At 43.5% G+C, this 21,388-nt stretch overlaps 2 protein-coding genes across 8 annotated transcripts in view; one reads left to right on the top strand and one right to left on the bottom strand.

The window, feature by feature from the left end:
• The first annotated feature begins 1,486 nt into the window (after window positions 1–1,486).
• wdr4 (WD repeat domain 4) lies at window positions 1,487–8,459 on the top strand. Its single transcript, XM_041843722.2, has 11 exons — window positions 1,487–1,604; window positions 2,170–2,238; window positions 2,487–2,627; window positions 2,743–2,899; window positions 3,172–3,284; window positions 3,405–3,465; window positions 3,611–3,715; window positions 6,921–6,985; window positions 7,105–7,291; window positions 7,591–7,660; window positions 8,057–8,459. Exons 1-11 carry the CDS (start codon window positions 1,522–1,524, stop codon window positions 8,272–8,274), a joined length of 1,269 nt encoding a protein of 422 aa, XP_041699656.1. The 5' UTR covers window positions 1,487–1,521; the 3' UTR covers window positions 8,275–8,459.
• Window positions 8,460–10,418: 1,959 nt separating this feature from the next.
• The window catches only part of pde9aa (phosphodiesterase 9aa), a 56,623-nt gene continuing 45,653 nt past the window's right edge, over window positions 10,419–21,388 (bottom strand). For all 7 annotated transcript variants that reach the window (XM_041843716.2, XM_041843717.2, XM_041843720.2 and 4 more), the window contains 11 exons: window positions 20,760–20,834; window positions 20,491–20,577; window positions 20,264–20,368; window positions 18,643–18,725; window positions 18,285–18,441; window positions 16,053–16,166; window positions 14,816–14,920; window positions 11,134–11,262; window positions 10,955–11,050; window positions 10,790–10,845; window positions 10,419–10,696 (listed from right to left, as the gene is read on the bottom strand). In XM_041843716.2, the coding sequence (XP_041699650.1) occupies window positions 10,798–10,845; window positions 10,955–11,050; window positions 11,134–11,262; window positions 14,816–14,920; window positions 16,053–16,166; window positions 18,285–18,441; window positions 18,643–18,725; window positions 20,264–20,368; window positions 20,491–20,577; window positions 20,760–20,834 (999 nt within the window). In that variant the 3' untranslated portion in view covers window positions 10,419–10,696; window positions 10,790–10,797. The remainder of the gene's footprint in view (window positions 10,697–10,789; window positions 10,846–10,954; window positions 11,051–11,133; window positions 11,263–14,815; window positions 14,921–16,052; window positions 16,167–18,284; window positions 18,442–18,642; window positions 18,726–20,263; window positions 20,369–20,490; window positions 20,578–20,759; window positions 20,835–21,388) is intronic.

Consider the following 21,388-nt stretch of genomic DNA (forward strand, 5'->3'; position numbering starts at 1 on the left):
TTATTATTTATTTTTTATACCCCCCCTTGGGAATCGAACCCACAACCCTGGCGTTGCAAACACCATGCTCTACCAACTGAGCTACATCCCTGCCGGCCATTCCCTCCCCTACCCTGGACGACGCCGGGCCAATTGTGCGCCGCCCCATAGGTCTCCCGGTCACGGCCGGCTGCGACAGAGCCTGGATGTTTGGAGGAAAAAGGGGGACTGCTTGCAAGCCGAAGAACAATAAGCTATAGATACAACATCCCGCTGAAACAAGGCTCCTATAACTCTATTGTTGTTGTATGGACCAAAAGAAAAACAAATCTTTCCTACTGATGAGTCAACAGGGTTAATCGTAGGTATATTCTGGAGGGTCAGGCCTTGACACGTTCCTGAATAATAAAGCAACACCTGAGGGAATGGCATCCAAAACAATTGCAAAATCTTTAGGTGTTACAGGGATCTTGTAAAGTGATAAGAATTCCTTATAATTAAGTGAAAGACCCTCTGCATTTACAAGTTGGCACACCAATAGGATATTATTTCGGAACCAATATTCTAAAATCAAAGAAGTATTTTTATACAATATTCCCCATTTATTCCACATATAATATCTGTGTGGAGAAAAATTATGCTTAAAAATTAAGGACCATGACAAGAAAACCTGCCGATGAAAAGCAGAGAGTTTCACTGGAACTTTGTCAATATTATAATTGCAAACCAACATGAAGTTAAGGCCACCAAAAGTAGAGAAGACATAATGAGGAATAAAGTTCCACATAGAAGTGGGTCTTCTTAGGAATTGTTTTATCCAATTGATCTTAAACGTATTCTTTAAGGTAGTAAAGTCTAGAAAATTCAGCCCACCATACTCAATAGTTTTCCTAATGTAATGGGTACGGTTTCTCCACAGAAAGTTGAAAAGCATCCGGTCTATCGCTTTGCTTATTTTACCGTCAAGATATAAAGATCGAGCGGCATATGTTAGCCTAGAGATGCCCTGAGCCTTGGTTATTAGGACTCCTCCTTTTAAAGATAAGTCCCTCTGTAGCCATTGATTTAGCTTCTTCTGGGTTTTTTAATAAGAGTGTTAACATTTTGTGGGTATCCCGAGTGGCGCAGTGGTCTAAGGCACTGCATCGCAGTGCCACTTGAGATCCTGATTCGAATCCAGGCTCTGTCGTAGCCGGCCGCGACCGGGAGACCCATGGGGCGGCGCACAATTGGCCCGGCGTCGTCCAGGGTATGGGGAGGGAATGGCCGGCAGGGATGTAGCTCAGTTGGTAGAGCATGGCGTTTGCAACGCCGGGGGTTGTGGGTTCGATTCCCACGGGGGGTCAGTATAAAAAAAATAAAAAAAATAATGTATGCACTCACTAACTATAAGAGTGTCTGCTAAATGACTAAAATGTAATGAAAATGTAAACCTCTAGTATCCATAATCTTTTAGTTAACGTTTTGTTCTTTGGTGACGTAAAAGAGGTGCGACAAAATACTTCCGCGCGTCCCACGTGAACGGTATTTGTAGAAGGAGCCATGGCGGCTCTCGGTGCCTGTGGAGAATGGCTTGTTTCAACCTATGAAAAAAAGCTAATTGCAGTACACACTAAAAAGAGCAGGTTTTTAATAACGTATTATTTGTTCAATATGTGTGTAATAATGTATTATTTGTTCAATAATGCGTCGTATAAGCTAAGCTAGTAGGCTAGCGATGAGAAATAAATTAGATAACTTGCTGCATATCATGCTAGCTAGTCAGCTATTAGCTAAGTTAGTCCATTTATAGACGGTATACACTGAGTGTACAACATATTTTTCTATCACAGAATGACCAGGTGAACGCTGTGACCCCGTTTTGATGTCACTTGTTAAATCAACTTCAATCAGTGTAGATGAAGGGGAGAAGACAGGTTAAAGAAGGATTTTTAAGCCTTGAGACAATTGAGACATGGATTGTGTGTGTGCCAAGACAAAATATTGAAGTGCCTTTGAACGGGGTATGGTAGTAGGTGCCAGGCGCACAGGCTGCAACTCAATATTAGGAAGGTATTCCTAATGTTTTGTACTCTCAGTACAAAACAGGCTAATTTAGTACTTTCTTGGGCTAGCGAGCTATGTGTATGAAATCAACGTCCACATTTGAAATCATCAATTATTAAATGGTTCTTTCTCTTTTTGTACCAGAGAACCATTTGTGTTTGACTGCAGCGCAGCAGAACAGAAGCCAAAGGACACAGAGGCCGACAACAAAAGGTAAACAACATTAGCACGCTATGTATTTTCAGCCAACTGACCTCTCAGAATTGTGTTGCCCAAACCCATGGGCAGTTGTCCGTGCAGTGTACCCATCATGGCTGAGTTATCATCAGACTTCCGAGACCTAGATATGTGACTGAACCACTTGTTTGATTTGAAACGTGTGTGTCACTGTGTGGTCAGAAGCAGCTTTTTCAAGAGAGATGATGTAACCTGAAATGTACTGATCCCTTTCATCCTGGTAGTGATGGATCAGAAGAGACGGGTAGTGACAAGATCCTGGCGTTTGCCATTTCCTCCTCGGCGAAGCTGGTGGCGCTGACAGATGACACCAAACGCCTGGTTCTGTTCCGCTGTGAACCCTCATGGCAGGTCATCAGTACAAGGTATCCGTAGAACAAGCCGATAAAAGCAAATATCCTACTTACTGAAATCGACAACAAATCCAAAGAGATTGCCGCTCTCTTTTAGTTGTTGAGTGAGGCAGTTGTATGATTTCAGGTGGGTTGTGCGAAGGTGCACATCTCTTGTGTTCACCGAGGCTGAGGATGAGGTGTGGGCGGCAGACAAGTCAGGTGACGTCTACTCCTTCTCTGTGGTGGAGCCTCAGAAGACAGGAGAGTTGAAGCTGGGCCATCTATCCATGCTGCTATCAATGGTAAAGAGGATGAATTCATGCACATTTTACTTTCTTATTAAAGGGTAGGCAGTTTTACCTAGTTGAATGTTTTTAAAGGCCATTTTCAGGAGATGGGACAGCCCTTACTTGGTCCCGTCTTACATCTCAGATTGTGCAGAATTGAGGGGGTCCGACGCCTTCAACGGTTGTACATTTTCACAATAGTAACATGACGATCAATGGCTCTTCAAGTGGACAACTCCCGAAGAACTGACACTCAGTTTGGGATATCACCCTCCCCTCTCCTCTAGACCCTGACCCCCAATGACAAATACGTCATCACAGCCGACCGCGATGAGAAGATCAGGGTCAGCCACCTGAGGTCACCACACAACATCCAGGCATTCTGCCTGGGACACTTGGAGTGAGTATGGCTGGCCTACCTAGCAAGGAATGGCCACGGAAAGGAGACATAATTAAACATGAATGCTTAACCAGTCGGTTACCACTAATTTCCTGATATTTCAATTTTTTTTCTCCATAGGTTTGTCAGTTCTCTATTGGCCCCACCAGGACACCCACAGTGGCTACTCTCTGGATCAGGGGTGAGAGATCGAGACAAACTGCTAGACATATTACAATTCTGATGAATTGAGTTCTATGACTTAAAGCTGGGCGATCTTTCAGAGAGGTATCACTTGTACTGGTCCAGACGTAGCTCTACTGACTGGGCCGGGCGTGTGTTGACAGGATGGGACCATGAAGCTGTGGGAGTATGAGTCGGGTCGGAGGCTCCAGAGCTGGGACCTGAAGCAGCTGAGGGACATGCCGAACTCTGACACAGGAAAGGAAAAGGTGACCACTTGACTTCTCACATGAACCCTATCAGTCCTGAGACCCCAACACTTGACTTCTCACATGAGCCCTGTTTTGTAGAGTGGGTGAAAACGCGCTTTGGTGATCAAATTTCACTTCCTTATGTTATAAAATACATTTTAAAAAGACAAATATGAATTGTCATGTTCTGAATCGTTCAGTGGGGTCTTTCTCTAACATACTGAATCATTAACATTATATCAAAAAAGTCGGATTTTGTAACCTAATACATTTGATAATAAGCACCGCTTTCTCCCAGTGACTTTTGAGGACGTCTGGTGGTCGTCTGCAGATTTGTTTCTGCGGGTCGCAAAAAGCCAAATGAATACAAACTGAATTAAATGTAAAAGGCTTGGTATTTTCCGGGCTCTGATATTTCATAAAGAACACCACTTTCGCATTAATATGAAAAGCGTATACTAAAATATGAAAATACTACGTCTCAAAATCGATATCTATCTTACCTCTATATTGTTTTATGTCCTCCGGATTCAACGGTGAGCCTGTCATTAAGCCTTAATTCTCGCACAACAATCCAGCCTGGCTGACACAGTGCTATTTTCCAGATTTGTTTACCTTTTAGTTTTTTTTCTCTGGCCTCCATTGATTTTGTGGGATCCTAAAAGGGTAGAAACTCCAATAACTGTTGAACGGGTTATGATAGGAGACATGAGGTTTGGACCATTGGTTTTCTTAGAGGAGTATCTACGCAATTATCATTATTTTACCCATTGGTCAAAATATCCGTTTTTGATTGGACACCCTACATTAATAGTTTGTAGCTCAAACCGTTCGGACTCTATAGACATTTTTGTAAAAAGTCCCGCCCCAGGCCCCTTCAGGATCCGCCCTTGTCTTACTGAACTGTAGCTCACACAGACTAATGGTTGGTATCAATGGACGCAGAAGGTATGGACCAATCCAATGGTACAACCCAGAAGTCTGTAGCTCAAACACAATGTTTTTAAAGGGGTCAGAAGTCCGGAATGCGCCGGCGTCCCTGTGGGACTGTAGTTAACCAAGCCACTCACACTGATACAGGGAGGAGTCATTCCTCTTCTGGGTGTGCATTTAACAACGACTAGTGAACATTGTCATTCATTATCCGTGTCATTCATACCTATACTGAATAGCTCTCTTTGTTCTCGCTCATGCTAAGCCACAACCCATAGAGCTGACTGTTTATAGTTCAGTGCACCCTCTATGTATACAGTGCCTTGAAAAAGTATTTTCCCCCTTTCAGATTTCTCTATTTTTTGCATATTTTTTAAATACTAAATGTTATCAGATCTTCAACCAAAACCTAATGTTCGATATAGGGAACCTGAGTTTATAAATAACACATTCAATGGATTCTTATTTAATTAACAAAGTTATGCAACACCCAATTCCCCTGTGTGAAAAAGTAATTGCCCCCAGACACTCCATAACTGGTTGTGCCACCTTTAGCTGCAATGACTGCAATCAAATGTTTCCTGTAGTTGTTGATCAGTCTCTCACATCGCTGTGGAAGAATTTTGGCCCACTCTTGCATGCAGAACTTCTTTAACTCCGCAACAATTGTGGGTTTTCAAGCATGAACTGCACGTTTCAAGTCCTGCCTCAACATCTCAATTGGAATTAGGTATTGGCTTTGACTAGGCCATTCCAAAACATAAAGTCTGTTGCTTTTTTAGCTATTTTCATGTAGACTTGATTGTGTGTTTTGGATCGTTGTCTTGCTGCATGACCCAGCTGCGCTTCAGCTCACAGACCGATGTCCCGACATTCTCCTGTAGAATTCTCTGATACAGAGCAGAATTCATGAATATTTCTATTAAGTCAAGTCGTCCAGGTCCTGAGGCAGCGAAGTCCCCAGACCATCACACTACCGCCACCATGCTTGACCGTTGGTATGAGGTTCTTACTGTGGAATTCAGTGTTTGGTTTTCTCCATCCGACGACAGGACAGATTTTTCTCCGCCACCCGCATAGAATTGTTCACGAGAGCTGTTCCGTGGCCCGCCAAATAACTTCCATTTATTTAGGCCTAATTGTTTTTATAACTCGAGTAGTAGACTATTCCCATTACCCGCATGAAATAATTTGTCAGCATGTCTATTCAACATTTGGATCAAAGGAAACCATGCCATGAATTAAGAACGATAGGCCTGTGTTGTATTCACAATGCGCTGCGGCACATTGACAACTCAAATGGCTACTTAGCCTTTTTCTTACCTAATGAAAGCTTATAGCTGACGTAACTAAACAATACCTTTTATCAAATAGTTTAATTGAAACTTAAATAAACAATTCCCCCGAATCTACTAGGCTATAGGCTGCAACATAATAGGCTACATTGATTTAGTAGGCGATTAGCTACTCAAAGTTTTACCAGCCGCACAGGTTTATACTTTACATTGCCTGCATATGGTCTAAATGAACGAAAACCTAAATTTATGTAATAATTAACTGTTAATAAACCGAATTATCGTAAACAAATACCTGCTCATACTTTTGCAGGCTGTGTATCCAGCTACCGGGTTGTTGTGCTCCTTGTCCACAATGACGCCGAAGTCCTTCCAAAGCGGGGATTTCACTCAGCAAAACCTGTCTCCACAATGGTGTATTTCACCATCATAACATAAATGTTTTATTTCTCCTGTTACGTTAGACATTTTAACGCGACCTATGGAGTCAGGGAAAATAAACTTGGCAACATATTATTGCGTGGTTGAAGGGAAAATAAGCTCTGCACTTGGCCAAATTAGGAATGTTTCAGCACCACACAAATAAACCTACTAATGGACAAACCTACTAATGGACAGTTCCCTGCTCGACTCTCTCGTTGCGTGGCTGGTAGCCTACCAAGGCCTGGCTATGTCTGCCTCACTGCTCACATAGCCTTATGGGATTCGCAACACAATTCAACACAACAAGCTCCTGGCTTTGAAAAATACATATATTATATTGATTTTAAACGTTTCCGACCCGAAATATAATTGTTCTGAACCGCCAGCCAACCCACGAGTTGAAATAATGTTTTCATTCCACCCCTGCCAGCTGATTTTATTGTTATTTTTGGGAAGTCAACCGCGGGGAACCATGGGTATCTGACCCGATGCAAGACTCTAGCAGGTCGCCGATTTTCCCCTGAACCATGTTATGTTTATGACATCATCATAATTTTAAACTTTGTTCCCAGAGGTCTGCAGTCAGCAGGATAGCAGGGTCCCCCGGTGGACATCATGTGGCGGTGCAGTGTGAGAGGTCGGTGCATATATCAGGAGTTGACAGTGTACTGTGCACATATATAAATGACACTAGCTATGTAGATCAGTGGAGTGTGTGTGTAACCTTTGACATAATATTTGACCTGTGTTTTCCAGAGTTCCCTCAGTGCAGTTGTTTGGGATGGAGCAGGGGACAGAGGAGCGGCTGGTGCCCTCCAGCAGGGTGACCCTACCTCACTGTCCTCTGGATTTGACCTTTGACCCCCAGGGTCGGCTCTGGGTCATGCTGGATAGCCGAGAGACGCCGTTCCTCATGTACACACACACACAAGACAGCTGGCAGGTACGGTTATAGAGCAAACACTTGCCTTACAAACACACCAGTATACTGTTCTCATTTAGTAAACACACACCAGGATTTGGGTTTAGTTCTGTTCACAAAGCCAGTGTGGTGTTTGTTCTGTTCAAAATCAAATCAAATGTTATTGGTCACATACACGTGTTTAGCAGATGTTATCGCGGGTGTAGCGAAATGCTTGTGTTTCTAGCTCCGACAGTGCAGTAATGTCCAACAATTTCACAACATATACCCAACACACACAAATCTTCACAAAGCCACTGTGGTGTTTGTTCTCTCTGCAGTGCGACAGTGAAAGCCCAGAGCTGAAAAGCGTGACAGAGGCCCTTCGGCCGCATTGGGAGGCACTTCAGGGTGAATCATCGCACATACGCACAACACTGTGCCCTCACATTACCACATTGCCCCCTCATCATCCTCCTACTCCTTCAGTAAAGAGCAGTACTAACCTGCGGTGTTTATGCACTTGGCTCCATGTCTGCCTCCTCATGTTCCCCTGAGCTAAGTAGTTCTAATGCAAAGTAGTCAAAAGACTCACAGGAGACTTTACATTCGTTTTTTTTTTTTTACTCTTTTGTTATTTAGTGAATGCTCAGAAATAACCTGCAACATAAACTTGGATCAAGGCTTTAGAACAAAGGGGTTTGATTTGTCATTCTAATTGTAATCCACCACCTGAACTGTGCTCCAATCTATTTCACGGTCTCTGAACCTGCTCCCTCCCTCCCTCCCTGTTTCTCCTCACAACAGTCTCCGCAGGGTTAGAGAGCCAGTTCCAGCACCTGTACAAGGCCAACTTTGACAACATGGCGTCCTACAGAGAAAAGAAGCAGCAGAGGCTCCAGCAGCAGAATGAACACGGGGGCAAGAAGAAGAGAGGACCAGGGAAGGGGCAGCAGTCCAACGGAGACAGTAAAAAAGCCAAGAAAGGCAACCAGTCTGGGTCAGTGCCCAAAGCCTCTAGCTGAAACTGAGAGGAGAGACAGAGGGATAAATTATATATTTGGGTTTAAAAAGGCTTCTTTCAGAGTTCTCTATGTTATTCTATCTTTGTTTGGAGATGGATAGGCTGACCACAGAGTTGTGTAAATGTATTATGATTTTTGAATTACAAATAATTTTTGTTTTTTTAAATAAAACATTATGACTCACAGTTTGACGCTTAAAAGGGGCTCTCTCGCTCCCCACTATATGTGTTGTCCTCTCCAGTTTAACTAGAGCCAAGCACCGTGTAGTGTCATACCTTGACCACTGGGGAGCCGAGTCCTTCCACTGTCAGGAAGTAAGTTGACTACGTCATTCAAATCTGACCCAATTCCGTATCAAGAGGCGTTTGATGCCATTTCCTACTTCACAGTGCCGTTTCAGAAATGCTTTCTTGAACATGTGAACTTACATATGCCTTTAATTACAAACTTATATGGGATCTGCATATGAATAAAATGTTTAAATTCTGAGCCTAGTTTAGCCAAGGAGGAAGCACTGAGCTATGCAGAGAGAAAGGCGGGATCCATGATTGGCTGAGATAATGGAAGGCGATAATAGAGAGACTATTTCCTGGAAGATGATGTCATGCCGACTCAGGCCTTTTACATGTGAATTCTTAAAGAGGTGTGGGGCTTAAAGGGGTTTAAAAGATGCTGAATAGGCATAAACAAAGAAGAGCTCTCTAGAAAGTGTGAAAATCATTCAAGGATATTTTTCTCCTACTTGTCTCCCAAAGTAGGATAACAAGTTTATCACATTTCAAAGAAGTAAAAATGTCTCATTTGCATTGAAAGGCTTAAGGTGTTTCAACAACGCCCTGTTGTTTGACCAAGTCACGTTTTGCAAGGGTCACCGCCACACTGACAGCTCTTCAGAAGCTGCTATGTTTCCTAGCAACGTCCAGAAGTAAACAAGTGTCTCTCACCAGCCATTCTGTCTATCTTAATCACATGAAACATAACATCTCCAGAGCTACAGGACAACTCAGTAAGCATTGATGGGTAGAATAATATATATATTTACATTTTAGTCATTTAGCAGACGCTCTTATCCAGAGCGACTTACAGTTAGTGAGTGCATACATGTTTATTTTTTATACTGGAATCGAACCCACAACTCTGGCGTTGCAAATGCCATGCTCTACCAACTGAGCTACATCCCTGCCGGCCATTCCCTCCCCTACCCTGGGCCAATTGTGCGCCGTCCCATGGGTCTCCCGGTCGCGGCCGGCTACGACAGAGCCTGGATTCGAACCAGGATCTCTAGTGGCACAGCTAGCACTGCGATGCAGTGCCTTGGACCACTGCGCCACTCGGGAGGACTGAACAAAAACGTAAACACAACAATTTGAACGATTTTACTGAGTTACAGTTCATATAAGGAAATCAGTCAATTGAAATAAATTCATTAGGCCTTAATATATGCATTTCACATGACTGGGCAGGGGCACAGTCATGGGTGGGCCTGGGAGGGCATAGGCCCACCCACTCAGAATACGTTTTTTTTTTCCCACAAAAGGGCTTTATTACAGACAGAAATACTCCTCAGTTTCATCAGCTGTCCGGGTGGCTTGTCTCAGACAATTCCGCAGGTGAAGAAGCCAGATGTGGATGTCCTGGGCTGGCGTGGTTACACATGGTCTGCGGTTGAGGCCTGTTCGACATACTGCCAAATTCTCTAAAACGACATTGGAGGTGGCTTATGGTAGAGAAATTAACAAATTCTCTGGCAACCGCTCTGGTGGACATTCCTGCAGTCATCATGCCAATTGCACGCACCCTCAACTTCAGACATCTGTGGCATTGTGTATTTAGAGTGGCCTTTTATTTTCCCCAGCACAAGGTGCACCTTTGTAATGATCATGCTGTTTAATCAGCTTCTTGATATGCCACACCTGTCAGGTGGATGGATTATCTTGGCAAAGAAGAAATGCTCACTAGCAGGGATGTAAACACATTTGTGCACAAAATTGGAGAGAAATAAGCTTTTTGTGCGTATGGAAAATTTCTGGGATCTTCTATTTAAGCTCAGAAAAAAAATGGGAACAACACTTTACATGTTGCATTTATATTTTTGTTCAGTATAAATAAGCTAAAACTCAAATAGTCCACATGAAAGATTATAATTAAAGTAAACCTTTTATTTTTGTAGGAAACAACAACGGCGACTAAAAATCTGTACATTCTGTATAAAACAAAAACATTTCAAAACAAGTCAAGACATCAAATCAAAATATTGTTCACTGAAGTAGTCCGTGCTGTACAAGTCGACATTCCCTGATAAAAGCTTTGGATTGTCCATCCGGCCAGTCCGGTCAGACAGTGGCTTGGTCTGTTTCCTGCTTCCTCGGGTCCCATTCCTCAGAATGCCATACTGACTCTTTTCCACCGTAGGACGTTTGAGCTGAAACAGAGGAACACACATTCATTTAATCTACACCATACACATAGTGTATATACAAGACTTTGCTCAATGCAGGCAGCCAAAAACATCTACCTTCCATCTCACTTCTTCTTCCCCATAGTCAGGTTCTCACTTTTCTTTTTCTGCACCTAAAGAAGAGAGAGATTCACAGCACTGCTCCAGTCACTGCTACACATAACAACATGCCAATGTGTCCTCCTTAAATAAAACAATCAAACACACACAAATACGTCTGACCTCATTCATGGCATCGTCGATCTGCTTGAGCTCCTCGTATCTGTCTCGTGACTCTTTCAGAGGCTGGATCATCACATCCTCAATCTGAGGGAACAGCTGAGGGAGGGAGCCAGTGTTTATCATTATCATCACCACTGTCATTATCATTTTACAGTCCCATCCATCCATTCATTGCTCACCTTCATTACGGTCTCAAACATGGGGATGAGGACAAACTTGATGAATCCGATCTGGGCGGTGGGTCTGGTGACCTTTTCTCTGTCCATGAAGGGCGCCACAGGCAGACTCTCTGCCTTCTCCCTGTCACTCTGAGGAAAGGACGGAGAAGAGAGAGAAAGTGGTCAGTGCAATCCTTCATTTTTAATACAAAAAGGCACATACAGTTGGGTCCGGAGTGATTGGATAGCCATGAGCAAAAAATACACAAACAAATATAATAGCTACAGTATATTGCATGCTCCAACAAATGTTACATTTGTATTTTATACAAATAAATCTAAAAAAGATATGGGTCAAAATTATAGTATCCTTTGTTTTCAATACTCCAGAACCCTCCCTTTGCGAGGATAACGGCACTGAGCCTTTTTCTAAAATGATTTATGAGATTGGAGAACACATTGGGAGGGATCTTAGACCATTCCTCCATACAGAATCTTTCCAGATCCTTGATATCCTTCGTCTGCGTTTATGGACTGCCCTCTTCAATTCAAACCACAGGTTTACAATGGGGTTAAAGTCCAGAGACAGATGGCCATTGTAAACTGTTGATTTTGTGGTCAATTAACAATTTCTTTGTGGATTGTGATGTGTGCTTGGGGTTATTGTCTAAAAAAAATAAAGGGAACACTAAAATAACATCCTAGATCTGAATGAATGAAATAATCTTATTAAATACTTTTTCCTTTACATAGTTGAATGTGCTGACAACAAAATCAGACAAAAATTATCAATGGAAATCAAATTTATCAACCCATGGAGGTCTGGATTTGGAGTCACCCTCAAGATTAAAGTGGAAAACCACACTACAGGCTGATCCAACTTTGATGTAATGGCCTTAAAACAAGTCAAAATGAGGCTCAGTAGTGTGTGTGGCCTCCACGTGCCTGTATGACCTCCCTACAACGCCTGGGCATGCTCCTGATGAGGTGGCGGATGGTCTCCTGAGGGATCTCCTCCCAGACCTGGACTAAAGCATCCGCCAACTCCTGGACAGTCTGTGGTGCAAAGTGGCGTTGGTGGATGGAGCGAGACATGATGTCCCAGATGTGCTCAATTGGATTCAGGTCTGGGGAACGGGCGGGCCAGTCCATAGCATCAATGCCTTCCTCTTGCAGGAACTGCTGACACACTCCAGCCACGAGGTCTAGCATTGTCTTGCATTAGGAGGAACCCAGGGCCAACCGCACCAGCATATGGTCTCACAAGGGGTCTGAGGATCTCATCTCAGTACCTAATGGCAGTCAGGCTACCTCTGGCGAGCACATGGAGGGCTGTGCGGCCCCCCAAAGAAATGCCACCCCACACCATGACTGACCCACCGCCAAACCGGTCATGCTGGAGGATGTTGTAGGCAGCAGAATGTTCTCCACGGCATCTCCAGACTCTGTCACGTCTGTCACATGTGCTCAGTGTGAACCTGCTTTCATCTGTGAAGAGCACAGGGCGCCAGTGGCGAATTTGCCAATCTTGGTGTTCTCTGGCAAATGCCAAACGTCCTGCACGGTGTTGGGCTGTAAGCACAACCCCCACCTGTGGACGTCGGGCCCTCATACCACCCTCATGGAGTCTGTTTCTGACCGTTTGAGCAGACACATGCATATTTGTGGCCTGCTGGAGTTCATTTTGCAGGGCTCTGGCAGTGCTCCTCCTTGCACAAAGGCGGAGGTAGCAGTCCTGCTGCTGGGTTGTTGCCCTCCTACGGCCTCCTCCACGTCTCCTGATGTACTGGCCTGTCTCCTGGTAGCGCCTCCATGCTCTGGACACTACGCTGACAGACACAGCAAACCTTCTTGCCACAGCTCGCATTGATGTGCCATCCTGGATGAGCTGCACTACCTGAGCCACTTGTGTGGGTTGTAGACTCCGTCTCATGCTACCACTAGAGTGAAAGCACCGCCAGCATTCAAAAGTGACCAAAACATCAGCCAGGAAGCATAGGAACTGAGAAGTGGTCTGTGGTCACCACCTGCAAAACCAGTCCTTTATTGGGGGTGTCTTGCTAATTGCCTATAATTTCCACCTGTTGTCTATTCCATTTGCACAACAGCATGTGGAATTTATTGTCAATCAGTGTTGCTTCCTAAGTGGACAGTTTGATTTCACAGAAGTGTGTTTGACTTGGAGTTACATTGTGTTGTTTAAGTGTTCCCTTTATTTTTTTGAGCAGTGTATATATTTAACCTTTATTTAACCAGGCTAGTCAATTAAGAACAAACTTTCAGGAAGCTCCACTTGCGGCCAAGTTTCAGCCTCCTAGCAGCTCAACCAGGTTTTTGGCTAAAATGTCCTGGTACTTGGTAAAGTTCATGATCAATCTCATAAAACATTTTAGAAAAAGGCTCAGTGTCGTTATCCTCACAAGGCGAGGGTTCTGGAGTATTGAAAACAGGGGAGGGTTCTGGAGGATTGAAAACGGGAGGGTTCTGGAGGAATGAAAACAGGAGGGTTCTGGAGGGTTGAAAACAGGGGAGGGTTCTGGAGGATTGAAAACAGGGGAGGGTTCTGGAGGATTGAAAACAGGGGAGGGTTCTGGAGGAATGAAAACAGGAGGGTTCTGGAGGAATGAAAACTGGGGAATCCAATCATTTTGACCTCTATCTTTCTAAGATTTTGTTTTATTAATTGTTAAACAAAATCTCTTTCTCTAAGCAACATGTATAATTTTTCTTTTTTCGCACACAATATAGCTCAGTATTTGTATTATTTATTTTATATAGTCTGTTTTGCTCATCTTCATCAAGGGATCCAATCATTTCAGACCCCACTGTATCTCAACCACAACTGAAATACCAATCATTTCACACCCCACTGTATCTCAACCACAACTGAAAAACCAATCATTTCAGACCCCACTGTATCTCAACCACAACTGAAATACCAATCATTTCAGACCCCACTGTATCTCAACCACAACTGAAAAACCAATCATTTCAGACCCCACTGTATCTCAACCACAACTGAAATACCAATCATTTCAGACCCCACTGTATGTGCAAATGCAATGTTTCATGGACTTTATTGTTCCATTCTCACATGGACTCATGTATCAACATTGAGATATGAGGCAGGTATGAGACATACCTTGAATTATACAGTAATTATACTGTAGGCTATGTACTGTATAAAAACACATATACAGTATATATGGGGCTTTATACTGTAGGCTATGTACTGTATAAAAACGCATATACAGTATATATGGGGCTTTATACTGTAGGCTATGTACTGTATAAAAACGCATATACAGTATATATGGGGCTTTATACTGTAGGCTATGTACTGTATAAAAACGCATATACAGTATATATGGGGCTTTATACTGTAGGCTATGTACTGTATAAAAACACATATACAGTATATATGGGGCTTTATACTGTAGGCTATGTACTGTATAGAAACGCATATACAGTATATATGGGGCTTTATGCTGTAGGCTATGTACTGTATAAAAACACATACAGTATATATGGGGCTTTATACTGTAGGCTATGTACTGTATAAAAACACATACAGTATATATGGGGCTTTATACTGTAGGCTATGTACTGTATAAAAACACATATACAGTATATATGGGGCTTTATACTGTAGGCTATGTACTGTATAAAAACACACATACAGTATATATGGGGCTTTACGTACCTGCATGAAGTACTCCTCCAGCAAGCAGTCGACCCAGGGCTCAGCCACCTCCATGGGCCGGACCTCATTAGAGATGTCACAGCATTTAATCAGCACCATCTTCAGCTGGGGGGCGGAACAGAGCAGAGTTTAAATATACTGTAGGGAGGGGGTTCTACCAGACGGCCCACCCATCTTCAGCTGGGGGGCGGAACAGAGCAGAGTTTAATATACTGTAGGGAGGGGGTTCTACCAGACGGCCCACCCATCTTCAGCTGGGGGGCGGAACAGAGCAGAGTTTAAATATACTGTAGGGAGGGGGTTCTACCAGACGGCCCACCCATCTTCAGCTGGGGGGCGGAACAGAGCAGAGTTTAAATATACTGTAGGGAGGGGGTTCTACCAGACGGCCCACCCATCTTCAGCTGGGGGGCGGAACAGAGCAGAGTTTAATATACTGTAGGGAGGGGGGTTCTACCAGACGGCCCACCCATCTTCAGCTGGGGGGCGGAACAGAGCAGAGTTTAAATATACCGTAGGGAGGGGGTTCTACCAGACGGCCCACCCATCTTCAGCTGGGGGCGGAACAGAGCAGAGTTTAAATATACCGTAGGGAGGGGTTCTACCAGACTGCCCACCCATCTTCAGCTGGGGGGCGGAACAGAGCAGAGTTTAATATACTGTAGGGAGGGGGTTCTACCAGACGGCCCACCCATCTTCAGCTGGGGGGCGGAACAGAGCAGAGTTTAAATATACTGTAGGGAGGGGGTTCTACCAGACGGCCCACATAAACAGCAGCAGAAATGACGAACAAACATACCTAGGGAAGTTGTAGAGCTAGTATTACTGCATAGGAGGACAAATATACTGACATGCACAAACTGTAGGGTAGTGGAAAACACGTATTCTAGGGTAGAGGGAAATACATCGTTTAAAAAAAAAAAAAAATTATTTAACCTTTATTTAACCAGGTAAGCCAGCTGAGAACAAGTTCTCATTTACAACTGCGACCTGGCCAAGATAAAGCAAAGCAGTGCGATAAAAACAACACAGAGTTACATATGGGGTAAAAAAAACATAAAGTCAAAAATACAACAGAAAATATATATACAGTGTGTGCAAATGTAGCAAGTTATGGAGGTAAGGCAATAAATAGGCTATAGTGCAAAATAATTACAATAGTATTAACACTGGAGTGATAGATGTGCAAGAGATGATGTGCAAATAGAGATACTGGGGTAGTAACGTGTATACTTACACAGGTGACATGCTCTTCATCAGTGAAGTCAAAGCTGTCCACTTTATGCTTGAAGGAGTCCAGTATCTCGCCATGCCGTGCCATGTCTGTGGCCAGGATCAGTGTGATGATTCCCTAGGAAAGAGAGAGATCAGTGTGATGATTCCCTAAGACAGAGATATACAGTGCATTCGAAGTGACTTTTTCCAAATTTTGTTACGTTATAGCCTTATTCTAAAATTGATTAAATCAAATAAATTCCTCATCAATCTACACACAATACCCCATAATGACAAAGCGAAAACAGTTGACATTTTTGCAAATGTATTACAAATAAAAAACGGAAATACCTTATTTACATAAGTATTCAGACCCTTTGCTATGAGACTCAAAATTCAGCTTATATGCATCCAGTTTCCATTTATTATCCTTGAGATGTTTCTACAACTTGATTGGAGTCCACCTGCGGTAAATTCAATTGATTGGACATGATTTGGAAAGGCACACACCTGTCTATATAAGGTCCCTGTCATGTTCGTCTAAGGACGGGTCAGACCAAGGCGCAGCGTGATATACGTACATGTTTATTAAACCAAATAAACACAACGACAAAACAACAAACTAAACGAAACGTGAAGTCCAAGGTAGCTCACACAACATACCTTACACTGAACAAGATCCCACAACTAGACAGTGCCAATAGGCTGCTTAAGTATGGTCCCCAATCAGAGACAACGAGCGACAGCTGCCTCTGATTGGGAACCACACCGGCCAACATAGAAATACACATACTAGATAATACAACATAGAACATACACAACAAAGAATATACACACCCTGACTCAACATATAAGAGTCCCCTGAGTCAGGGCGTGACAGTCCCACAGTTGAAAGTGCATGTCAGAGCAAAAACCAAGCCATGAGGTGGAAGGAATTGTCCGTAGAGCTCCGAGACAGGATTGTGTCAAGGCACAGATCTGGGGAAGGCTACCAAAAAGATGTCTGCAGCATTGAAGGTGCCCAAAAACACAGTGGCCTCCATCATTCTTAAATGGAAGAAGTTTGGAACCACTAACACTCTTCCTAGAGCTGGCCGCCAGGCCAAACTGAGCAATCGAGGGAGAAGGGCCTTGGTCAGGGAGGTGACCAAGAACCCAATGGTCACTCTGACAGAGCTCTAGAGTTCCTCTGTGGAGATGGGAGAACCTTCCAGAAGGACAACCATCTCTGCAGCACTCCACCAATCAGGCCTTTATTGTAGATTGGCCGGACGGAAGCCACTCCTCAGTAAAAGGCACATGACAGCCTGCTTGGAGTTTGCCAAAAGGCACCTAAAGACTCTCAGACAATGAGAAACAAGATTCTCTGGTCTGATGAAATCAAGTTTGAACTCTTTGGCCTGAATGCCAAGTGTCACGTCTGGAGGAAACCTGGCACCATCCCTACGGTGAAGCATGGTGGTGTTAGCCTCCTGTTGCTAGGATGTTTTTCAGCGGCAGGGACTGGGATACTAGTCAGGATCAAGGGAAAGATGAACAGAGTAAAGTATAGACAGATCCTTGATGAAAACATGCTCCAGAGCACTCAGGACCTCAGACTGGGGCGAAGGTTAATCTTCCAACTGGACCACGACCCTAAGCGCACAGCCAAGACAACGCAGGAGTGGCTTTGGGACAAGTCTCTGAATGTCCTTGAGTGGCCCAGCCAGAGCCCGGACTTGAACCCGATCTAACATCTCTGGAGAGACCTGAAAATAGCTGTGCAGCGACGCTCCCCATCCAACCTGACAGAACTTGAGAGGATCTGCAGAGAAGAATGGGAAAAACTCCCCAAATACAGGTGTGCCAAGCTTGTAGTGTCATTCCCAAGAAGACTCGAGGCTGTAATCGCTGCCAAAGGTGCTTCAACAAAGTACTGAGTAAAGGGTCTGAATACTTATATAAATATCATATTTCAGTAAAATTTCTAAAAACCTATTTTTGCTTTGTCATTATGGGGTATTGTGTGTAGATTGATGAGGGGGAAAAAACAACAACAAGTTAATCAATTTTAGAATAAGGCTGTAACGTAACAAAATGTGGAAAAAGTCAAGGGGTCTGAATACTTTCCGAATGCACTGTATGTCAGACTATATAGAACACGTTATATTAGACTACTGGTATAGTAGTATGCACACACACACACACACACACACACACACACACACACACACACACACACACACACACACACACACACACACCTACCCCCTACCTGCCGTATCTGTTTGAAGGCCTCAGCATCGAAGGTGGAGAAGATGTTGCAGTCGGGCTGGGAGAAGATCTGGAAGGCCACGGCACAGTGGTGATTCTCCAGAGGAGAAATGTCATTGTAGCGTACTGCCAGCTCCGTCCGCGCATTTATCTGGTACCTGAGAGACAGACGTGACTATCTCATTTTATCTAAATTATTCTCACAGGGCCATGCTTTCAAATCTCTTCCTGAAACCTGGGTGTCCGAGGCTACATCGAATTAGGATAGACAGACTGTGTCTAGTTTCATTGAATTAGGATAGACAGATGGCAGAGTGAGAGAGAGAGAGAGAGAGAGAGAGAGTAAAAACGCGTCTTACGTGTTGTTGTACCCGGGGTGCTGCAGATCGTGGCACACTGCAGCTGTCATCAGAATCAGAATGTCCACCTGGGTGAATATCTCCTGGGAGACACACGCCACAGACCCATTAACTCAATGAATGGGCCATCTGTGTACTGTGTGCATGTCTGTGTGTAGTGGTGTCTGAGAGAGATCTCATTAGCACGTCATTAACATGGCCGACGCATAATCGGCCATTATAGCCTTTGATGATAAATAAACCTCTTATGAATGGTTGACCACGACAACAGGGGTTGTTGAGAGGATGCCCGAGGGAGGGTCTCCAAGGGAGTATCATTTCTCTTTCAGACACATCTCTAAGCGTCTCTCTCCCTCCCCCTCATCCCTCCTCTTCAAGAAAAAACGATTCTGCCCTTTTATAGAGCTGAGGTATATGGTGTTATTGTGGTATTATTATAGTATTACTGTAGTATTACTGTGGAATTACCTGTAGTATTACTGTGGGATTACTGTGGGATTACCTGTAGTATTACTGTGGGATTACCTGTAGTATTACTGTAGTATTACTGTGGTATTACCTGCAGTATTACTGTGGTATTACCTGTAGTATTACTGTGGTATTACTGTGGGATTACCTGTAGTATTACTGTGGGATTACCTGTAGTATTACTGTAGTATTACTGTGGTATTACTGTAGTATTACTGTGGTATTACCTGTAGTATTACTGTAGTATTACTGTGATATTACCTGTAGTATTACTGTAGTATTACTGTGGGATTACCTGTAGTATTACTGTGGGATTACCTGTAGTATTACTGTAGTATTACTGTGGTATTACCTGCAGTATTACTGTGGTATTACCTGTAGTATTACTGTGGTATTACCTGCAGTATTACTGTGGTATTACCTGCAGTATTACTGTGATATGACTGTGGTATTACCTGTAGTATTATTGTGGTATTACCTATAGTATTTATGTAGTATTAGTATAGTATTACTGTAGTATTATTGTGGTATTACCTATAGTATTTATGTAGTATTAGTATAGTATTACTGTAGTATTACTGTGGTATTTCCTGCAGTATTACTGTGGTATTACCTGCAGTATTACTGTGGTATTACCTGTAGTATTACCTGTAGCATTACCTGTAGTATTACCTGTAGTATTACCTGTAGCATTACCTGTAGTATTACTGTAATATTACTGTGGTATTACTGTGGTATTACTGTGATATTACTGTGGTATTACCTGCAGTATTACTGTAGTATTACTGTGGTATTACTGTGGTATTACCTGTAGTATTACTGTAGTATTACTGTGGTATTGCCTGCAGTATTACTGTGGTATTACCTGTAGTATTACCTGTAGTATTACATGTAGTATTACCTGTAGTATTACCTGTAGTATTACTGTAATATTACTGTGGTATTACTGTGGTATTACCTGTAGTATTACTGTAGTATTACTGTGGTATTGCCTGCAGTATTACTGTGGTATTACCTGTAGTATTACCTGTAGTATTACCTGTAGCATTACCTGTAGTATTACCTGTAGTATTACCTGTAGTATTACTGTAATATTACTGTGGTATTACTGTGGTATTACTGTGGTATTATTGTAGTATTATTATAGTATTACCTGTAGGCTGCAGAGGCAGATCATGCTGTACATCATCTGGGTGACACAAAAACAGTGACGGAAGTTATGGAAGGGATTCACCCTGTAGTTGTCATGGATACAAAGCTGCAGGGAGGTGGGGGGGGAGAAGAAGTGAGACCATCAGACAGCTACAACAAACCTGACACTAGGAACAAGTGGTGCAGCAGTAGATGAAGAACAGTTGTAGATATCTCTAGCAGTCTTACCAGCCATCTCTTCAGTGTGATGGGGTTCATGTTGAAGTCCTTGACCAGGTTCAGGTCGTGATACATGTGCTCTAGGCAGCTCAGCATCTGATCACATGAAGGAAGGTGGAGGACTGAGACCGAGTGTGAGCGACAGTTCTATGGTACAGCAGTATTTTATTATCTATGGTTTAACAGCTCTATGGTAGTTCAATGTCTATGGTAGTTTAACCTATATGATAGTTGAACGTCTATGGTAGTTTGTCTATGGTCCAACCGCCTGCCCTCACCTCATTGGGCTCCCACTGCCAGACATCAAAGGTGGGTTGTCTGAGAGCTTCCACTGTCTCCTGAGACAGGTGGTACTACACAGATACACACAGACACACACACAGACACACACACACACACACACACACACACACACACACACACACACACACACACACACAGCCACAGACACACAGACACACACACACACACACACACACACACACACACACACACACACACACACAGACACACACGCACACACACACACACACACACAGACACACACACACACACACACAGACACACACACACACACACACACACACACAGACACACACAGACACAGACACACACACAGACAGACACAGACACACACACACACACACAGACACACACACACACACACACACACACACACACACACACACACACACACACACACACAGACACACAGACACACAGACACACAGACACACACACACACACACACACACACACACACAGACACAGACACAGACACAGACACACACACACACACACACACAGACAGAGAGAGGCAGATAGAGAGAGGGACAGAAGGGGGGAGAGAGAAGAACAGCGTTTTGGTGAAGTCAGCGTCTGACCAGAGGTCAAAGGCAGGCTTTCT

The sequence above is a fragment of the Coregonus clupeaformis genome, chromosome 23 (assembly GCF_020615455.1).
Source record: "Coregonus clupeaformis isolate EN_2021a chromosome 23, ASM2061545v1, whole genome shotgun sequence".
Taxonomy (NCBI): Eukaryota; Metazoa; Chordata; class Actinopteri; order Salmoniformes; family Salmonidae; genus Coregonus; species Coregonus clupeaformis.